General features: G+C 33.0%; 1 protein-coding gene across 3 annotated transcripts in view; it reads right to left on the bottom strand.

The window, feature by feature from the left end:
* The window catches only part of CNTLN (centlein), a 188552-nt gene that overhangs the window by 135601 nt on the left and 31582 nt on the right, over positions 1-21369 (bottom strand). For all 3 annotated transcript variants that reach the window (XM_087822644.1, XM_087822643.1, XM_016214503.2), the window contains exons 3-5: positions 21135-21219; positions 10254-10388; positions 9477-9656 (exon numbers count right to left, since the gene is read on the bottom strand). In XM_087822644.1, the coding sequence (XP_087678770.1) occupies positions 9477-9656; positions 10254-10388; positions 21135-21219 (400 nt within the window). The remainder of the gene's footprint in view (positions 1-9476; positions 9657-10253; positions 10389-21134; positions 21220-21369) is intronic.

The following is a 21369-nucleotide window of genomic DNA, read 5'->3' on the forward strand; positions in this document are numbered from 1 at the left end:
CCAACTGAGCCACCCAGCCAGGGCTAGGGTAATCTTTCAAAAATAAAAATACTGGCTTTCAGCCAAGACAGTACTATGACTACTTCTAAATTCTCATTTATTACAAAAAGAGGAATGATAGATAGATATACAGTATACCCAGCTTTCCAAAAGTTCACATTATACCACTTTGCTTTTATGAAAGACCTACATTAGTACCTGTTTTAACTAAGTGAAAAACATCCAAAGATTATTTTCACCTCTACAAAAAAAGCCATTACCATACTAATGTAAGACTTTCAGAAAAGTGAAGTGGCATAATGGAAACTTTCTAAAAGTTGGGACTTCTGTTCACTTTATGCCATTCCAAGTTATGAAAAGTTTCACAGTAACACTCTAATTTCAGGTAGTGAGGAGATACACACACACACACACACACACACACACACACACACACACGGAGATAGGGAGAGGGAAGAGGAAGAGGAAGAGGAAGGCAGCAAGAGATAAAGGGGGGGAGCTAGGGAGGGAGGGAGGGAAGGAGAGAAAGGAAAGAAGGAGGAAGGAAGAAAGAAAAGAAGGAAGAAAGAAATTCCACATCTGGGGGTTTATTGGAAGAAACCTAAAACACTAACTTGAAAGAATGTATGTACCCCTATGTTCACTGCAGCATTATTTACAATAGCCAAGATTTGGAAGCAGCCCAGTTTCCATCAGTAGATGAATGGATAAAAAAGCTGTGGTACATTTACACAATGGAATACTACTCTACCATAGAGGAAGAAAATTTTAACCTTTGCAACAGTATGGATGGACCTGAATAACATTATCCTAACTGAAATAAGCCAGTCAGAGAAAGACAAGTACCACATGATTTCACTCATATGTGGAATTTAATGAACTGAACTACCAAGCAAAACAGGGAAAAACTCATATATAGAATGCAGGCAGACAGCCCTAGTGGGGGGAGGGGGGCAGAGGGATTGAGTGAAAAAGGAAAAAAGAGAGAACTCACGGGCATGGACAAGAGTGTAGTGATTGGGGGGGGGGGGCGGGGGAAGGTGGAAGAGGGCATAGAGGTATAAATACTGATGGAAAAAAATTAATCTAATTTAATTTTTTTTAAAAAGTACCATATCCTAAAAACTAAAAAAGGTAAAATGACAAGGTCTCATCCAAAAGAAAATACCCATAAAGTTATATAAATTATTTTAAAACATTTAAATGGAAATTCTGATGCTAAAAAACACAATAACAAAAATGAAAAAAATTCACTAGAGGAACCCAACATTTAATATAAACTGACAGGAACAGGAACAACGAACTTGACGATAAAACAACAGAAAGAAAATAATGGCTGAAAACTACCCAACAATGATGAAAAAAATTATTCTACACATGCATGAAGCTTACAAAATTCCAAATAGTATACACACAGAGATTCACAAACAGACACATCACAGTAAAAATGTTGAAAACCAAAAAACAAGGAGAAATTATTTGAAACACCAAGAGAGAAATGACTCATTACTTACAAAAGTAAGATTAACAACTGACTTTTCTTTAGAAACAATGGAGGCTAGATACAGTGATATAACATATTCAAAGTGCTCAAAGGAAAAAACACTTGACAAGGTAGAGTCCTATATCCCGTAAAGCTATCATTTAAAAATGAATAAAATGAGTGACATCAGCAAAATAGCAAAGTATGCAGTGTCAAGCACTCTTGCCCTGGCAGAAACATCATAAAATAAGAATAAACTGTCAGAACCAATGTTAGAAAAACCCTAAAACCCACTTAAAGGTTTATTGCAACCAAGCAAATGTTGAACCAAGAAAAAAGCAACTTGAAAATGGGATAAAAGATTTAAAGAGTTTTTATTTGCCCCCTCCACCTCCCCAACCCATCACCAGCACATTAGCCATGTTAAAACCAGGCAATCTTAAAGCACTGGAATTCTTCTAGTGGCAGAAATCCATTCATGTTCCAAGTAGGGAATCCTTGATGCTGGTTTGGGAGGGAGCAAAACATACTCTAATAGCAAATTATTGTGTGTATCTGTTCTAACTTTTCTGGGGGCTACCTGAAGGAATGAGGTGAGGTGATTATCTCTGTTTGACCTAACAGGGAACACAGAAAGGAAAAGTAGGGGATATGGCTCAAAAATGCAAGATAAACTAACAAACCACAGATCCTTGTGGGCAATATATACAATAAAATGCCCAAGGTATGGGAGCAAAAACTGTAGAAGATTCTTTGGGTAATTAGAACATTAAAAAATACCTGTGCATACAAAGAGTTTAGAAAGCCATACACATGATAAGGGAAAGATGAATGGTCAGAGAAGATCCTATGTTTACACCTTGAACTGAACTCTAGGCTCAGTACAAATCTGGATAAGTATTGAATAAGGATCCCAGCACAGAGCCCGGGAAAGAAATCTGTTTCATTTCTGTGTGTACATCTGGGGGTTTTGTTTGCTAGCTTTAGTTCCTGGCATTCAAGGAAACTTCTGTCATTATATGAGCTAAGTAAAAGCTAAAGGATACAGATTTCAATGACCACATAAAACAAAAAATAAAGTCTTTGAAAGATAATCTAAACAAACACACTACCACAGCCTTTGACAATGAAAGAAGTACAACTCATCTGATTTCCAAAGTTACCACATTATAATAACCAAATGCCCAAATTTCAACAACAAATAAAAGGCATATAAAGAAACAGGAATGTACAATCTATTTAAAGAATACATAAATTAACTGAAAACATACTTGAGGAACCCCAGTATCAGATGTACAAGGCAAATACTTTATAACAACTATCTTAAATATACTCAAGGAGCTAAAGAAAAACATGAAAGAAGAACAATGTATAAACCAGAAGAATATCAATAAAGAAATAAAAATTATAAAAAAACATTTGGAGTTAAAAAGTAAAATAACAATACACCAGAGGGTCCAACAATAAGTGCAAGCAGACTGAAGAAAGAATCAGCAAAATAGAAGCTATAACAAATGAAATTATTGATTCTGAGCTGAAACAAAAGAGAATAAAGAAAAATGAAGAGCCTATGGAAACAGAGGGATACCATTAAGCAAACCAACATATATATTATAGGAGTCCCAAAAGGAGATGAGACAGAAAAGAGCAGAAAATATTTGAAAAAATAAGGGCCAAACACTTTCCAATTTTGATGAGGTATGCATCTAAAAATCTAAAGACCTCAATAAACTCTAAGTAAGATCAATAGAAAGAGACTCACACTGAGACAGACTGTACTCAAACTTTGAAATTCAGCTAAAAGCAATGAGAGAATCTTGAAAGCAACAACTTGTCATATACAAGGGATCATTAATGACATTAACAGCTAATGTATCATTAAAAACCATGGAAGCCAGAAGGCACTGGGATTACATATTTAAAGTACTAAAAGAAAAGAACTGTAGACATTGAATTTTATACGCAGCAAAATGGTTCTTCAAAATTTAAAGAGTAATTTAAGTATTCACAAATAAGCAAAAGCTGAGGGAGTTCATTACTAGATCGGCTCCACCAGAAATACCAAATCATTCAGATTGAAATAAAAGGATGCAAGACAGTAACTAAAAGCCATATGAAGAAATAGAGACTCCAGTAACGGAAAATGTGTGGTCAAATATAAAAGCAAGTATTATTGCATATTTGGTTTGTAACTACTTTTTATTTCCTATATGATTTCAGTAAAAAGCACATAAAAATTACAAATCTATGCTATAAAGTATACAATTTTTAAAAGTGTAACTTTTTAAAATAACATAAAGGGAAAGAGCAATATAGGAGAAAAATTGTCTATGCTATTGAAGATAAATAAGTTGGTATCAATTTAAATTATATTATTACAAGTTTAGGATGATAAATGTAATCACCATGCTAACCACACACAAAAAAATCAATACAATATATACAAGAAATGAGAAGAAAATGAAAGGTGCCGCTACAAAAAAATCAACTAAACACCAAGGAAAAAATTAATAGAGAAAATCAGGGACAAAAAAAATCTATCAGACATATAACACATAAAAAAAATGGCAGAAGTTAGTCCCTCCTTACTTGTAATTACTTTGAATGTACCTGGGTTAAAAACTCCTATCAAAAGGCAGAGATTAATAAAAAATAGATAAAGAAAACATTACAAAACTATATGATGTTTAAAACAGACTTATTTTATTCTTTTTAAATTAAATTTATTGGGGTGACATTGGTTAATGGGATCATATAGGTTTCAAGTGTACATTTCTATGATACAAGATCTGTATATTGCACTGTGTATATTACAGACTTATTTTAGATCAAAAAAGCAAATAGACTGAAAAATAAATTAGGGGAAAATATACAGAGCAAGGCAAAAGTAAGTTTACAGTTGTTCATGTGGGAAATAATACAGTAATTAATAAATAATACAGGAATAAACTAAGTGTTCCACATATGCACAACTGTAAACCTACTTTTGTCCCATTCTGTATTACATGAAAATTACAACCCAAAAAAGAGCTGAATGGATATAATATTGGACAGAATAGACTGTTATAAGAGACAAAGGAGGACATTGTATATATTTTAAATAGTCAATTTATCAAGAATATAGAACAATTATAAATGTACATGCACCAAACATACATACATAAATTATATAAAGTAAACAACTACAGAATTGAAGGAAAAACAGGCAGTTCTACAATAATAGTTGTAGACACTCCTTTTTATATAATGATTAAAACATTTTGACACAAGGTCAAATAAGGATATAAAGGGCCTGATCAACAAGATAAACCAACTTGATTTAACAGATGTATATAAAATACTCCACCCCAAAAGAGCAGAATACACATTTTTCTCAAGTACACATGACACATTTCCTATATCAGACCGTAAGTTAGGCCATAAAACAATTCTCAATAAATTTAAAAACATCAAAATCATGCAAAGTATCTTCTCCAACCACAATGGAATGGAGCTAAAACTCAGTAACAAGAAAAACTGAAAAATTTAAAATACGTGGAAATCAAACAATACACTCTTTAACAGCAATAAGTCAGAGAACAAATCATGCAAGAATTAGAAAATACTCAGAGATGAATGAAAACAAAAACACAACATACCAAAACTTACAGGATGCAGCAAAGGAAATGTTCAAGGAGAAATTTATAGCTATGGATGCCTATATCAAAAAAGAAGACACACCTCAAATAAATAATCTAATTTTACATCTTGAAGAAACAGAAAAGGAATAACAAAGTAAATACAAAGCGAGAAAAAATAAAAAAATAATAAAAAGTAGTGTGGGAATATTTTTTTAAAATGGAGGCTAGCAAAACAATAGAATCACTTAAAAAAATAGTTGACTCCTTATAAAGAGCTACAAAATTAACAAACTTTTAGCTACACTGACAAAGAAAAACGATAAAGAATTAAATAACTAAAATCAGAAATGACACTACTACTAACCATACAAAAAAAGGATTAGCAGAAAATACTATAAAAAATTGTATATCAACAAATTAAATAACCTTCATAAAATAAAAAAATTCCTTGAAACATACAAATTACCTAAACTGACTCAAGGAAAAAAAATCTTTATAGACTATAATAAGTATAGAGCTTGAATCAGTTATCAAAACCTCCCAACATAGAATATCCCAGCAATATTCCAGATTGCTTCACTGGTGAATTCTACCAAACGTTTTTAAAACATTAATACCAATTTTTGTCAAATTATTCCAAAGAATGTAAGAGGCAACACTTCCTAACTCATTCTGTAAGGTCAGTGTTATCCTGATACCAAAGCCAGATAATGAGACCCCAGCAATGAAAGGTTGGTTTAAATTCAAAATCCATCAAATAATATAATACACCATACCAACAGAATAAAAGACAAAAACCATATGATCATTTCAATAGATGCAGGAAAAGCACTTGCCAAAATTCAGCACCCCTTCATGATAAAAAATAAATGAATAAAAATAAAAAACTCTCAACAAACTAGGAATAGAAAGAAACTTTCTCAATCTGATAAAGTACCCAACAAAAAAAACTCAGAGCTCATCTACTCAAGGGTCAGTGTGAACCCTTTCCCCCTGAGATCAGGAACAAAACATAAATGTCCACTCTTTGTTTTTCTATTCAACTTTGTACTAGAGATTCTAGCAAAAACAACGAGCAACAAAATAAGATTTAAAGGCATCCAGATTAAAAAAGAAAATAAAACGATCTCTACTTGAAGATGACATGATCTTACATATAGAAAATCTTAAGAAATCAACCTGTTCAGCAGGTTGCAGCTGAACATACAAATATACAAAAATTGTGTATTTATACATTGAAAATGAACGATCTTTCAAAAATTAAGAAACGATTGCACTTAGAATAGCATAAAATAATTAAATATTTAGAAATATATATCCCAAAGAAGTCCAAAGTTATATTCTGAAAGTAACTACAAAACACTGTTGAAAGAAATAAAAGACCTAAAAAAATGAAACATCCCATGTTGATAGATCAGAGGTTATGATATTGTTAAGATGGTACTACTCCCCAAATTTATCTTATGATTCAATGCAATTCTTAACAAAATAATCTAACCTTCTTTTTTTGGCAAGAAACAGAAAAATGAATTCTAAAAATCATATGGAAATGCAAGAGACCCAGAATACACAATCTTGAAAAACAAGAATAAATTTAAAGGACAAATATATCCCAATTGCAAAACTTACTACAAATCTACCATAATCAAGAGAGTGTAGCAGAGACATCAGAATAAAAGTATAGATCAAAGGAGCAGAACTGAGGTCCAGAAATAAACCCTTATAATTACAGTCAATTGATATGCAATAAAAATACCAAAACAAATTCAGCGGTGGAACAACAGTATTTTTCAACAAATGGTGCTTGAACAACTGAATAACACATGTAAAAGAATGAAGTTGGATTCCTATCAAACATAATATTCAAAAATTATCTCATAATGGATCAAAAAACTAAATGTAATATATAAAACTATTAGAAGAAAACATAGGTAACCATCTTCATGATCCTGGATTAGTCAATGGTTTCTCTGATATGACACAAAAAGCACAGGCAACAAAAAGTAGATAAATTCAATATCATCAAAATTTAAAACTTTTGTGCTGCAAATAACACCATTACAGAAGAAAAAACAACTAAGGGGATTGAAGAAAATAGTTTTAAATTATATAGCTAAAAAGAGATGTGTATCTAGAATATATGCAAAAGAAATGGATACACATTTCTTCAAAGATATACACATTTCTTCAAAGACATACAAATGGCTACTAACATATGAAAGATGCTCAACATCTTTAGCCATCAGGAAAATACAAGTCAAAACCCAAGGAGAAACCACTTCACATCTACAAGGAAGACTATAATTAAAAAGACAGACAAGCCAGTCAGAGAAAGACAAGTATCACATGATGTCACTTATATGTGGAATCTAATGAACAAAATAAACCAACAAATTAGATCCAGAGACATGAAAGCATGGAACAGACTGACAAATCTCAGAGGGAAGGGGGAAGGGGAGCAGAAAGAGATTAACCAAAGAATTTACATGCATATGTGCATAATCCATGGACACAGGCATAGTACAGTAGACCTGGGGGTGGGGGGTAGGGGTGGGGTGGAAGGGTCAATGGGAGAAAAAAGGGGACATCTGTAATGCTTTCAACAATAAAGATAAATTTAAAATAATAAAAATAAATGAATGAATAAAAAGACAAATCGCCTCGGCTGGTGTGGCTCAGTAGGTTGGAGGGTCATCCAATATACAAAAAGGTTGTGGGTTTCGACTACTGGTCAGGACACCAACTGATGTTCTCTCTCACTTCAGTGCTCTGATGTCTCTCTCTCTCTCTTCCTCTCTCTTTCATCTCCCTTCCCCTGTCTCTAAAATCAATAAGCATATCCTCAGGTGAGGATTTTAAAAAATAAAAAAATATATAATTTAAAAAGACAGACAAGTCAACAGATGTTGATGAGGACAGAGAAATCAGAACCTTCATACACTGCTGTTCAGCATGTAAAATGGTAAGCTGCTTTTTTTAACATCTGTATTGATAAACATTTTAATTAATACCAACTGCCAACAATATGTAAGGTGTAAATAACAGGTGGATGCGCGTTGAAGTAATGAGACTAGAAAGCCACTGTTTCCTTTTTACTCCAAGAACTTCAAGAAACAGTCCATAACTATGTCTTTTTAAAAGTAAGCTTATAAATTCTCCTGAACAATGAAATTGCCAACAATATACAAATATTTATCATTGTTTTGGTGCAGCTGTTTTTGAAAACAATCTGACATTTCCTCAAACACTTAGGGACAGCATTACACTAAGACCCGGTAACCTCACTTCTCATTACATACCTAGGGAAATGAAGGTATATGTATGTATATACAAAATATTGTACACAAATGTTCATAGCAGCAGTATTCATAATGCAAATGTCCATATACTAGTGATAAACAAAATGTAGGGTATCTATAAAATGGAATATTAATCAACAATAAAAAGGAATGAAGCACTAATGCATGATACAACATGAATAAATTCTGAAAACATTATTCTAAGTGGCAGAAGTCAGCCACAAAAGACCACATACTATAATTTCAGTTATATAAAATGCTTAGAACAGAAAAATCTATAGAGAAAGAAAGTAGATTAGTGGTTATCTGCTAACCCATGGTGGAATTAAGGGTAAATGAGGAGTGATTGCTTAAGGTTACAGGGTTTCTTTGGGGGATGATGAAAATGATTTCAAAGTAATTGTGGTAATAGTTGCTCAACTATGCATAAACTAAAACTATTGGACTGTACACTTTAAATTGGTTAAATAAAAGATATGTAAATTATATGCCAATTAATATTTTAGACAGGAAAGAAAGAAGCAAAGTTTTCTTACTGACTCATTATAATTATATAACTTAGAAAAATACAGAAAATGTACAAATTTTTAGAACTGTGACAGTTGGGGAAAACTATTGAAAAGAAGCTCAAGACAAAATGAATCAGTAACATTCCTGCATTCTAGAATTAATCAATTTTGTGCTTTTTTTACCATTTTATTTTTTAAAGGCCTTGAAATTAGTCTTAAAACTATATTACAATGAATTCTAGCCCCTATCTATAAATTTAAGCCCCAACTGTAAAAAGTAAAAATTCATGATTCTAATTTTTTAAAAAACATGTTTTATTTCAAAATGCAATATCCTTTATTTTTTAATGATTACATTTTAGATAAATATTTGAAGTCTGTTTCCTGCTTTGCAACATCAATTTTTAAAAAGCTGTGGGTCTTAAGTGAAGGAATATAAATTAATGCTAGTCCCCACTGGTGGATTTGAATATATAACTTGTTATTTAAGAAAATAACATATAATAAACTTCCTGTAAGAAGTTAGATCCAAAATAACAGCATGAATTCCATTCTCACTGCATACCTTTATTTTTGCATCAATGCTATATTTTTCTTTTTTCCAATGTGCTTCCTGCTTCCTCAGTTTCTCCAGGTCATTCAGCAAGTCAGCACAGCGCATATTTAATTTCTCATTTTCCTCTTCCAGATTTTTTATAACCAGTCTGTTTTGCTCTTCCTTATTCTGTACACACTCTTTAGTGTCCTGAAGAACAGTACCATAAGGCCGATAAACAAACAAACAAAAAATGGTGAGAACTAACCAGCAAATATAAACTGTGCAGTTTTACCCTCACAGCAGCTTCCTCTATATTTGATGGCCAAGGTCACCTGTATACTTTTATTGGTCTCTTTTCATGCAGGTGGATGGATCATATTTTTTCACTGGATGACAGCTTTGATGAGTACACATTTGCAAAGAGCCCATTAATTGATCAAGCTGCCTTTGATGCTGTCCCCAGCTATTTTTGAGACCCACACAGACATATCCTCCCAGACCTGAGTTTTATCAATTAATAATGCCAGTCCCATCAGAATCTAATTACAAGAAGCCACATATTCACACTCCTACTTTCCTAGCTCCATTTCCATCATTAACTATTTATCTGAAAGTTATAAAGCTTGGAATCTTAGCTTTAAAGCATCTTTCTCAGAGTTTTTGCATGTGAGAAAGCTGTGGTACAGCAGGGCCTAAGGCAATTTTTCCTCCAAGCTTGTCACTTTATGTGCCACAAAAGCTGATAAAGCTTAAAGTAGGACTTCAAAGCAATAGTACTGTAAAACTATGTACAACTCAACACACCTTAACTTCTTGCCTTTTATCTTTAAATTTCTTCTGCAAGTCACTGAATTCTTTCCTTAAGAAAGCATTTTCTTCATCTACTGCAATCTTCCGCTTTACAAGGTCATTTATGTCCCGTTTTAGTCCCAATTCTCTCTGTGAAAAAAAAAAATTAGTTATTAGTAAGCTAGTATTTCTAAGAAAAATTAATTTTATTTAAAAATATTTAGATCTTGATTAAAATGTAAGGATTAACTAGCTTTCATAACAATGCTCATTTCTTTCCTGTGATATGCCCATAGCTTTTTAAGTGAACTGTGCAAGTATGGTGCCTAATTATTAGTTTAAGATGAAGAACACGTAAAAACTAGATACTAAATATTAAGCCACATTCAGAAAGCAAATGTTTGGGATTTAGGTGTGTAATAAGAGAAAAACAAAAATTTACAAAGCATTCTAATTAAGGAAAATGCATATTAGCTAAAATAAGTATTATACTTTTGAGTATCATTTGAAAGACAATATTTTTCAGAGAAACAATTACAGTTTTTTGAAGGTGTAAATAATTTTAAAGAGTAAAAAATGGCAAGTCTGTTTTGGTACCAAAAATACCTTGCTCCACAAAAAGAATATTCAGAATATTTAAAATATCACAATTTTTAGCTTAATGTTCTTCTTACCTGCCAGAGATACCTAAATGATATCTAATTGAAAGATGTATCCATGACCCAATTCTTAGTTTCCCACTTCTCTCCTTATAGTTTTCCTCTCTGGAAATGTACCCACTCTCTTAGCTTATGGTCTCATCTATGTCTGAAAGACTACATAATCCATAATCCAGCCCTGACTCTCTCCCAATCACCAATCGCACATTTCCAATTTTCTATACAATACCTCCACTTGGATTATCTGCTGTCTCCTCAAACCAACATGATAAAACTGAAATCCATATTCTGATACTATCTCTTCCTTAAACTTTTGTCAATCTATCCATTTTTTCAACTAATAGTTATTAAGACATATTATGTGGCTATGCACAGGTTTTTAAAGCCTCCAACTCATTCTTAACAACATCTTTCCCTCAAGCCCCATCTGCCTGTCAACCAAGAAGCAGACACATCAACATATCAACACACTATTTTCTTATTAAGTAATATACTCAGTAGAAACCACTGAACTTTATTCCATCTCTGATCTATCACTGATGTTCATTTGATCCCTAAATCTCAATTTATTTTGTACTTCAGTATTTACTGTTAATAAACATTCTCCAAAGGACTTGAGGATGAACTTAAAGTAAGATTCAGGGATAGGATAAAAAATGTGTTGAGTTTAAGGAATAAAATGAGAGTATCTCCTATATTCTAATTTCTTAAAACTATAGTTAATTGATTTTATTTTACTTCTACTTAAAAGTATTTTAAACACTAAATACAGTCATGGACCACTTAATAATGGGAATATGCTCTAAAAAATGCACCATTAGGTGATTTCATTTTTGTGTGAATAGCATAGAACTTATATGATATATCCTGCCACTGGAACTGTATGTGCTATACCTTCATATGATTCGCGCAGTGCAGGTTTGTTTCCACAAGCATGACCAGAAACATTTGTAATGCACTGTGCAATCACATTATGATGCCTATAACAAAATTTCTAGGCAATAGGAATTTTTCACCTCCTTTATGTTCACATGGGACCACTGTAGTATATGTGGTCGTCCACTGACCTAAAGGTCATTACACAATGCATGACTGTACATATAAAAATAATCTGTGGTAAGTGTGTAAGGTATTAAGAAACAATAAAAAGAGCAGCCCTGTACCCACAACCACCCAAATGAAAAACAACCATTATCTTTGAAGTTTCATGTATGTCCCCTGATCCTCTAACAGAGGTAAGCACTGTTGTGAAATTTTGGTTCTCATTCTTCTCTTCCTTTTCCTTATGGGTTGAAGACATATACATATATATATACATATATATATATACACACACATACACAGATATCCCTATTTAATGTATTATACAGTTTAGCTTATTTTTGAACTTTTTTAAAATTAAACTATACTACACATACTCTGTGGCATGCTATTTTTGCTCAATATACATAATATTCACAAATTCATCCATATTGATAGATGTACCTGTGGTTCAATTACCTTGGAGTATAATATTATTCCATCATGTAAATACACTATTATATATTTATCCACCTCTTATCAGTGTATATTTCAGCTGCTTCCCATTTGGGAGAAGGGGGTATGCAAGCAATGCTGCTGTGAACACTCTTAAGCATGTCTCCTGATACAATGAGCAAGAATTTTATCCTAAGTGGCATTCCTCAAACTACAAACTATAATCTAGCAATGGGTCATTAAATCAATTTAGTCATCACAATCAGCATTTTAAAAGTGGAGTAGAATACAACAGAAAATATCAAAGTGATATGCAAAAATTCTTAGCAAAAAACTATGCCCAAAAGAATATACTTATGAAAGAAGCAGACGCACTATATTAAATATCTCCTAAAATTTTGCAGCATTTAATTTGGGATTTCTATTTTGTGTAAATATTATAAAATTCATATTTAATATGTACTTCATTTATATTTTTACTTTTTTAGACATAGTAAGGATAACTAATATTATATGAAATGTTTATTTCATGTGTGTATTCTGATTCATGAAGTAAAATGTATATCTTTCTGTGTGGGTAGCATATTAATAAAAGTTTGAAAAACATTGCTCTAGATTATATATACTCAGAGGTGAAAGTGCTAAGACCTAGGCTAGATGCACTTCAAGAGTTCTCAACAGCTCCATATCTGAAGCAACACTTGACTCTCTGGCTTGTTAATTTTTTACAAATCCAGTAAATATAAATGACACCTCACCATGGTTTTCAGCTCTATTTCCTATTTTAATTATTAGGGCATATCAAAATGTGCCTGCATCAGTCAAGCAGCATAAAAATAGATGCATAAATATGGCCTATCGACAATTCATAGTCCATTTTTCTATTCTCACCTAAGTCTTATCCTCCTTCAAATTCAATCTCTACCTCTTCCACGAGCCTTTCCCAACTATCACAGCAATTCTGGACATTTCTAAATCTCTGTATTGCCTACATTATTCATGTGACACATAACATCCTACCTAGTCTTGTTAACTTTTCCTCTATGTATTCATACTGTCTCCCAAACCAAATTTGTAAATGTTTATGAATAAGATTGACACTGAATTATAAATTCAATCATGTGACACTAATTTTTAAATAAAAAGCATAATACAGTAGGAAATTAGTTAGCCAAAACTATCATATTCTGGTAATTAGTTAGATAAATGTGATATTATATTACATAATCATTAAAGTAATAAATTAGATAAAGATGTACTTCCAATAGAGGAGGATTGATAAATTAAGCCCTCAAAGATCTGTAAAATTTTGTATAATTCAAAACATTTTCTATTAAAATATACCCTCAATGATCTACTTTAAATAATGAAAGCACAGGTATATAAAATTACAGTTCATTTTCTAATTTAGCTTTATGAACCTTTTTCAATAAACTTCTCTGGATAGAGTACATTCTTAATGGTCTTGATTTAATATTAAAATAGCAAGTAGAACTCAAAGGAACCATAAAGTAAAAAGAGTGACAAGAGAAAGTATGTCTGGAACAAATAATTTATTATGAATAAGCCATGAAATAAATAATTCACATCATGGTCAAGAGAAGTCTATAGAGTAAAAGAGAGTGATAGTGAGTATGAAGCAGGAAAAAAGGCAGGGCAGCAGCATAAAACCCAAAATTCTATCAGGCAATACTTAAGCATAGTGAATATATTACTTATATGATCTAATTTCAAATGTACATGAAAGTTTTAATTTAAAAAAACAGATAAGTAATGAAACCACAACCAAAGCAATGGTAAATGGAGAAAGAGGAAGGAGTAAGAGAACAAATTGTAATTGAGAACCAAAACTTATTTTGAACTTCCAAGGTAAGGAAACGGGGAAATATAACGTTAAAGAGCAATCATCATCTAACTAAAAACAATAACTATGTTATTAGCAGAGTCATGTTATCTAATGCAATATTAGAAGGGGGGCTTATTCTATAACTTATTTTATAACAGTGAAAAAGCTAAAGCATAGTCTTACCAAAAGAAGGTATATGACAATTTTTACACTACTATCAATAAATGTTATCATATAAGACTGTACTTCAATGAAAGTATTTGTGCAACCAACTAAAAACATTGTGTGTGTGTGTGTGTGTGCAACTTTCTAGTAATTTAAGACATAAGCTAAAAGAGTTGTCATTCTTAACTGTTACTCTATTCCATGGGCTACAAGTTTTGAAAATTAAGAGCTAGTTAATACTACTCAATGAAACAACAATACACAATGAAGGGACTTCCTGGTTTCCAATCCAACATATAAGGAACTTGGAAGTCATCTCTCCTGTTAACACAACACGAAAAAAACTGAACAAAGTGAAAATCAACAACTCTTCCTAGATCCATCAGATAACTGAGGTTGTAGGGAAAACTACTGTTCTCAAAACTGGAGAGTCAAACAGACAGATATAGAGAATCACAATTTACGAGAGTAGAAATCCAGGAGTACAAAACTTCATGGGAACAAGTGCAGGGGTAGGAAAAACCTAATCTATAATTAATGCATTGTTGGATGATCAGTGTACATATCTTTGAGAGTTAAAAAGTCCACGAGGGCCCAGTCCTAAGGGAGCTCCCACTCTTTCTTGAGTTTTATATACTTGAGCCTGGTTGTCACAATGAAGATTAGAGAGAAATCCCTTCCTACTTCCTACAGGGAGAGGGGGAAAGTAGCCATTTTAAGTTATGACCAAAGCATTCACTGCTTTGTAACAAGGCCTGGCCTCAAGAAAAACTATTTTACCAGAGCCTACTGGGGTTTTACCAGAGACTAACCAACCTGGAGGAAGAGAAATACCCAGCTTCAACACCCTCTAGCTTTCCTCTCTCTCCTAAGAGGGACCAACCTGAGGAGCACTTGTGAAGGTCACAGCCTGGGGGAACCTCTAAGACTATAGAATACTTCCCCACCCCTTCGCACTTCACTACAACATCAACAGGGCTTCTATACAATAGAAATATGCGTGTGTCTCAGATGACAATTAAGAAGTCTCTAGCCCTGGCCAGTTTTGCTCAGTAGTTAGAGCCTCAGCCCAAGGGCTAAGGGGTCACGGGTTCAATTCTCATTCAAGGGCATATACCTGGGTTGCAAGACCCCTCCCCTGGCGGGGCACATGAGGGAGGCAACTGATTGATATGTCTCTCTCACATTGATCTTTCTCTCTCTCTCTCCCCCCGCCCTTCCACTCTCCAAAACTCAGTGAAGAAAAATATCAAGTGAGGATTTAAAAAAAAAAAGAAGTCTCTAGAGAAATTCAAATATAAAAGGACACCAAGGCAGAGTTTAGCCTCTGACATATAATTACAACAAATAGTAAATACAACCTAACCTGATAAAGTTAAAACCTCATACTTGAGGCCTATTCAGCTTGGTACTTTTTACCCATTTAGTTAATTTTATGCATCAACTTGGCTAGGCCATGGTACTCAGTTTTTGATCAAACACCATTCTACGTGTTTCTGTGAAGGTATTTTTTTAGATGTGATTAACATTTAAATGAGTGGACTCTAAGTAAAGCAGATAATCCCTCCATAATGTGACTGGGCCTCATCCAATCAGTTGAAAGCCTTAAGAAAAGGGGATGTGTGCCCGGCAGGGCGTGGCTCAGTGGTTGAGCATCGACCTAGGATCCAGGCGATCGGGGTTCGACTCCTGGTCAGGGCACATGCCCAGGTTGCGGGCTCCATCCCCAATGACTCTTTCTCTCATCATTGGTGTTTCTCTCTCTCTCTCCCTCTGCTGCCCTCTCTCTGAAATCAATAAAGATACATATAAAAAAAAAAAAATTTAATAAAAGGTAATGTGGTCCTAAAAATTTTTCCTCCACAGTGCCAACATCAACCCTTCCCTGAGTCTCCAGCCTGCCAGCCTGTCATGCAGAATTCAGACTTGTGAGCCCATAACTGCATGAGCCATTGCTTTAAAATCAATCTCTCTCAATCTCTCAATCAATCTCTCTCCTTCTCTCCCCGCCCCATACAGATTTTCATCCCATTCAGGACTTTGGTCTTAAAATTTCAAGTACATGGATTCTGCCACCAACCTGAATAAGCCTGGAAGCAGATTCTTTCCAAACCAAACCTCTAGATGATAACATAGCCCAATCCAATCAAAACCATGATTTAAAAAACCTTATGAGATCCTGAGCAGAGGACCCACCTAAGCTATACCCAGATTCCTGACCCACAGCAACTTATTAAATGTATGTGTTGTTTTAAGGCACTAGTTTGTGATAATTTGTTATAGAGCAAGAGAAAAACAAATATAAGTCAATCTATTCTACTGTAGGATTTATACAAGAAAATAATGGAGAAATGGAACAGAAGAATTATAAATCTTGACAGTATTAAAAAAAAACGACTAAATAATGCTAAGAACAGGAAAGCAAGTCCTCTAAGTTCATTTTAAAATGCAGGAGAAAGAAAAGCTAAGTAAGTAAAAGTATGGTATTTTCTCATTTTTCTACTGTGCAGTTGAGAGATACTCTCTAGACTTTTCAGAATATGTTAGAATCAAGAAATACAGTGTTCAATATAATATATAAAATAATAAACTTAATCACAAGAACAATAATATACTCTAAATCTTCCAAATTATTAACATGAGAGTACATGCATGCACATACACACACAAGCATACACAAAGAGAAGACATGTACTGAATTTAAAAAACAAAAGACACATTAAAAACAAAAGTATAAGGTCAACCAGAGAACAAAGACCAAAGAAGTATGTTGTATCCAGAAAAGCAAATGAGATGAACTTACCTTTAAAAAGGTAAAGTTGTATAGATTGAGTCAAAACACAAAGTCCAACCAAATATTATATACAGAGAGTCATCTAAAGATGCAGTGTAAAAGGATGAACAAAGATATAACAAATTAATAAAAAAGAAAGCTGGAAGAAAGATAATGGCTTTAGAGAAAACAGATATAACCTGAATTACTAAAGAGGTAACTAACTGTACTGAATCTTGTTACCTTCTTAATCCCATGTCTCCACCTTCATCTGGAATTCTGCTAACTCAATCAAGTGCTCTTGTGTATCTTTAATTTCTTTCTCCATTAGTTTCAAATATTTTGCCTACTTTTTTAAGTGAAAAATCTTCTTTTTCCTCACTGCACAATTCCTCATTCTTTTCCATTACTTTGTTAGAATTATGTGATTTCTTAAAATGTCATATACCAATTCTCCTTGTATTGCTTTCTAAAATCACCCAATACTTCATTGCTAAATCTAATCCTTTTCACAGACCCCAGTCTGCAGCATGTTACAACATTGATCACCTTTTGCTTCTTGAATTCCTTTTTTAATTCATAAGATACTGCATTATCCTTCTCTCTCTCTTCTTCCCTAAAGTCATTTCATTTCTTTTACTGAAATTTGTTCTTCCTCTCATCCATTAATAATGTCAGCAAATATCTTGTCCTTAGAATTCCCAGTGTTTAAACTCATCCATCTCACTATAACATTAAATATCTACACATTAAAGAGAAAACTCCCTCCCAGGAGTCAGATCCAGGCTTTCAGCAGTTTGATAAAAATCTCTAAATGGCAATCCCACCAATAACTAAAACACAAATTCTAAAAGAAGATCAAAACTTAATCCTCACAGTAAGTTGTAACTCCTGATAATAACTCTCTTTCTGAAAATAATACCACTGTTCTCTGGTTTCTCCAGGCTAAAAACCTAATAGTCACTTTCAAATTACTGTCAAGTCCTATGGTTCTAACTTACACACCTTTCATTCTTGCAAACCTAATAGTTCAGGTTCCAGTCATCCCACTTTCTGCTTCCCTTTTTCTAATTGTCTATAACTATCAGTTCTGTTTTCATAGATTGCAGCTCAATTAACTTAAGTTCCTAATGAAAAACCTAGATAGATTTATTTGGCCTACCAGTAAAATTCAAATTTTTCTTTAAAGCAATCAAGGCCTTTCTTTAATAGAGGTGTAACATAATATTAGTCTTATTTCAGCCTACACTCTTACATATTATGTATGAAACAAACTATAAATTTCAATATTACCCAAGTATGCCTTATACTCCTACCTTCATGCATTTTGCCCAGTGTTCGCCCTACGCAAATCCTCCTACAATCTCAACCTATTAAAATCCATTTTAGCACTTCAAGATCTCCCCACAGAACTTAATCACTCCTCCTTTTGAATCTTTATAATATTGTGCTTGTGATTCTTTCATGGCACTTACAACACATTGGGGTTTTTTCCATTTATATCATACATTCAACAATATTCAAATGAACATCTATTATGAGCCAGGCAATATGGTAAATATTAGTGCCTGGAAAAAAAGGGTCAATGGGTATACAAGAGTGCCCACCCTCACAGAATCTGTAATCTAGTGAAGGAGAATATAGTTACTTGGTCCTTGCTTTTATCCCCACCCCACTCCTCAAAGACATTTAAAAACCATTAAAGCCAAGAATTGCACTTCTGAATTTTCCACGGTACCATCACAGGGTAGTACATACATTTAATACAGTATTTTGTTGAACTGAACTGAAAATATACCTTGTAGAAAGTTACAACCATCATTGCACCAAAATGTACATAATATAGGGTAAGAAATTAGGGGCCTAAAAAACAAGTTGACACCTGAAAATCAAATAATTTCTCTGATGAGAATTTAATATTATATACCTGACATAAGTGATTCTGCTCAAAAAGGTAAATAATAAAATAATATTTAACAAAAAAGAGGAAGGAAAAAAGAATTTAGCAAAGAAGAGGGAGAAGTGAATTGTCATTTAAGAATGTCAACAAGCTTTTAAATGGTATACAATAGCTACCTAGATCTGGTAAACTGAGCATTCCCTAAAGCATTGCAAACTTAATGCCAAAGGATATCAAAAGCAGTGCCAAAAGCCATTATCCTCTGTAGAATAGAGTTGGAACTGAGAAAATGATTGCTCAGCCTGGAAATACATTTTCCTAAACCCCCTGAATCTTGGGGAGTTAAATGACTCCCTTTTCCTTTGAAATGTCTATGTTCATAGCAGCACAATTTACAATAGCTAAGATCTGGAAACAGCCCAAGTGTGCATCAGTAGATGAGTGGATAAGAAAGCTGTGGCACATTTACACCATGGAATACTATGCAGCTGTAAAAAAAGAAGGATCTCTTATCCTTTGGGACAGCATGGAGGGAACTAGAACATATTATGCTAGGTGAAAGAAACCAGGCAGAGAAAGACAAGTACCACATGATCTCACTCATACGTGGAATGTAATAAACAAAACTGATGAACAAAACTGATCCAGAGACATAGAAGCATGGAACAGACTGAGGGATATCAGAGGGAAGGTGGGGGTAGGGGAGTGGGTGGGGAGAGATTAATCAGAGAACTTATATGTTTATAAGCATAACCCATGGACACAGACATTGGTATGGGGAAGGCCTAGGGGTGGGGTGGATGCAGGGTGGAGGGGATCAATGGGAGTAAAAGGGACATCTGTAATATTTTTAACAATAAAGATAAAAAATTAAAAATTAAAAAAAAAGAAAAAAGAAATGTGAATACAGATGATGTTTGCCACTTCTAGGCCATCAAGCTGTATCAGTCAGACAGCTTAACCTAGCCTAGTTAATACTCTACGCACATGACAATATATATCTCAGAATGCATTCTGACAGGGTTTGATATGCAAGTGGGAAATACAACTGATTTTTCACAACTGACTAAAATGTTATTTCTAACTTTCATTATTATAGTATCAATTATGACATTTACAATAAAGAAAACACAACACTGAGGAAGGTATAAACTTCAAATTTATGTCGAATAGGAATATATATTCCATTTCAAACAGAGTTTATATGGATGTAGAGAATGGAAGAATAATTGAATCTTTTATCTAAGTTAACTTCCACTTTTAGTCATTTAGTAAAACAACTTTGTAACAATAACCTAAAATCAAAGTTCTCATGACCCTTTAATTGGCTAGAAAGTAGAGTCAAAGCCAGAGGAAAATAGTTGCCAAAAAGAACCTCCATTTAACCCATAAAAAATTATACGTAATTTAGCCCATAGTGAACAATTTGGTACAAAATGAATTGAAATATTCTCTCATGATATAGGCAATCAACTTCTTTCACCTTTATTTTGAAGATGTTTATACCTTGAAAATGGTTGCTGAAAGCACTGACCACATGGATTTTTGCAGTAAGTAATAATACACTGATTGTAAAAATTATATCTTAACAAAACACTTATAATTAAATAAAATTAAATGTAATGGTATAATTTACTGATTATACATAACAGATAGGACTGTGCTAATTCAAAATACAAGCTTTCAAAAGATCAAATAGGACCACCCCAGTTATTGTTGATCTTTTCTACAAACAAAACTATTTGAAAATTTACAAGTTTCAGAAGTGAATAACTGCTAAAATAAAAGGCAAAATTCAATTAAACAATAAATAACTGCTAGACACTAATATAAAACTATAACACCATCTTAAGAGTTTTAATGTATAAATAACACAGCCTATTAAGAAAATAGGCTACAAGCAAAATATAATAAAGAATAATCTGACAATAGTAGTTTTTTAAAATACTAATTCCCTGACATAAATTACCTTGATATTCTTAATAAACATTATTGCAAAAAATAATTTAAATAATTGTAAAGGTCTAATACCTGAAACAAATACAGGATTTCAAGTATTTTCTACCATAACACCAACCTGTTCCAATTCTTGTATCTTAGCATCCTTGACTTGTAGAATTTCTAAAACTTTTCTGTCTTTAGCTTCAGATTTCTGTTTTTCTCTAGAAATAAAAAATATATATATATAAACATTGAGAGTTTATTAGTCATAATTGGTAGCTAATCCTTTAAATTTTTATATCTGATCATGAGTGTCACTTCAAAATATTAAAAATTAAGTTACTTGGGGTTGACAGCCCTTTCCAAATTAA

This window comes from Miniopterus natalensis, chromosome 12 (assembly GCF_054644295.1).
Source record: "Miniopterus natalensis isolate mMinNat1 chromosome 12, mMinNat1.hap1, whole genome shotgun sequence".
Classification (NCBI taxonomy): domain Eukaryota; kingdom Metazoa; phylum Chordata; class Mammalia; order Chiroptera; family Miniopteridae; genus Miniopterus; species Miniopterus natalensis.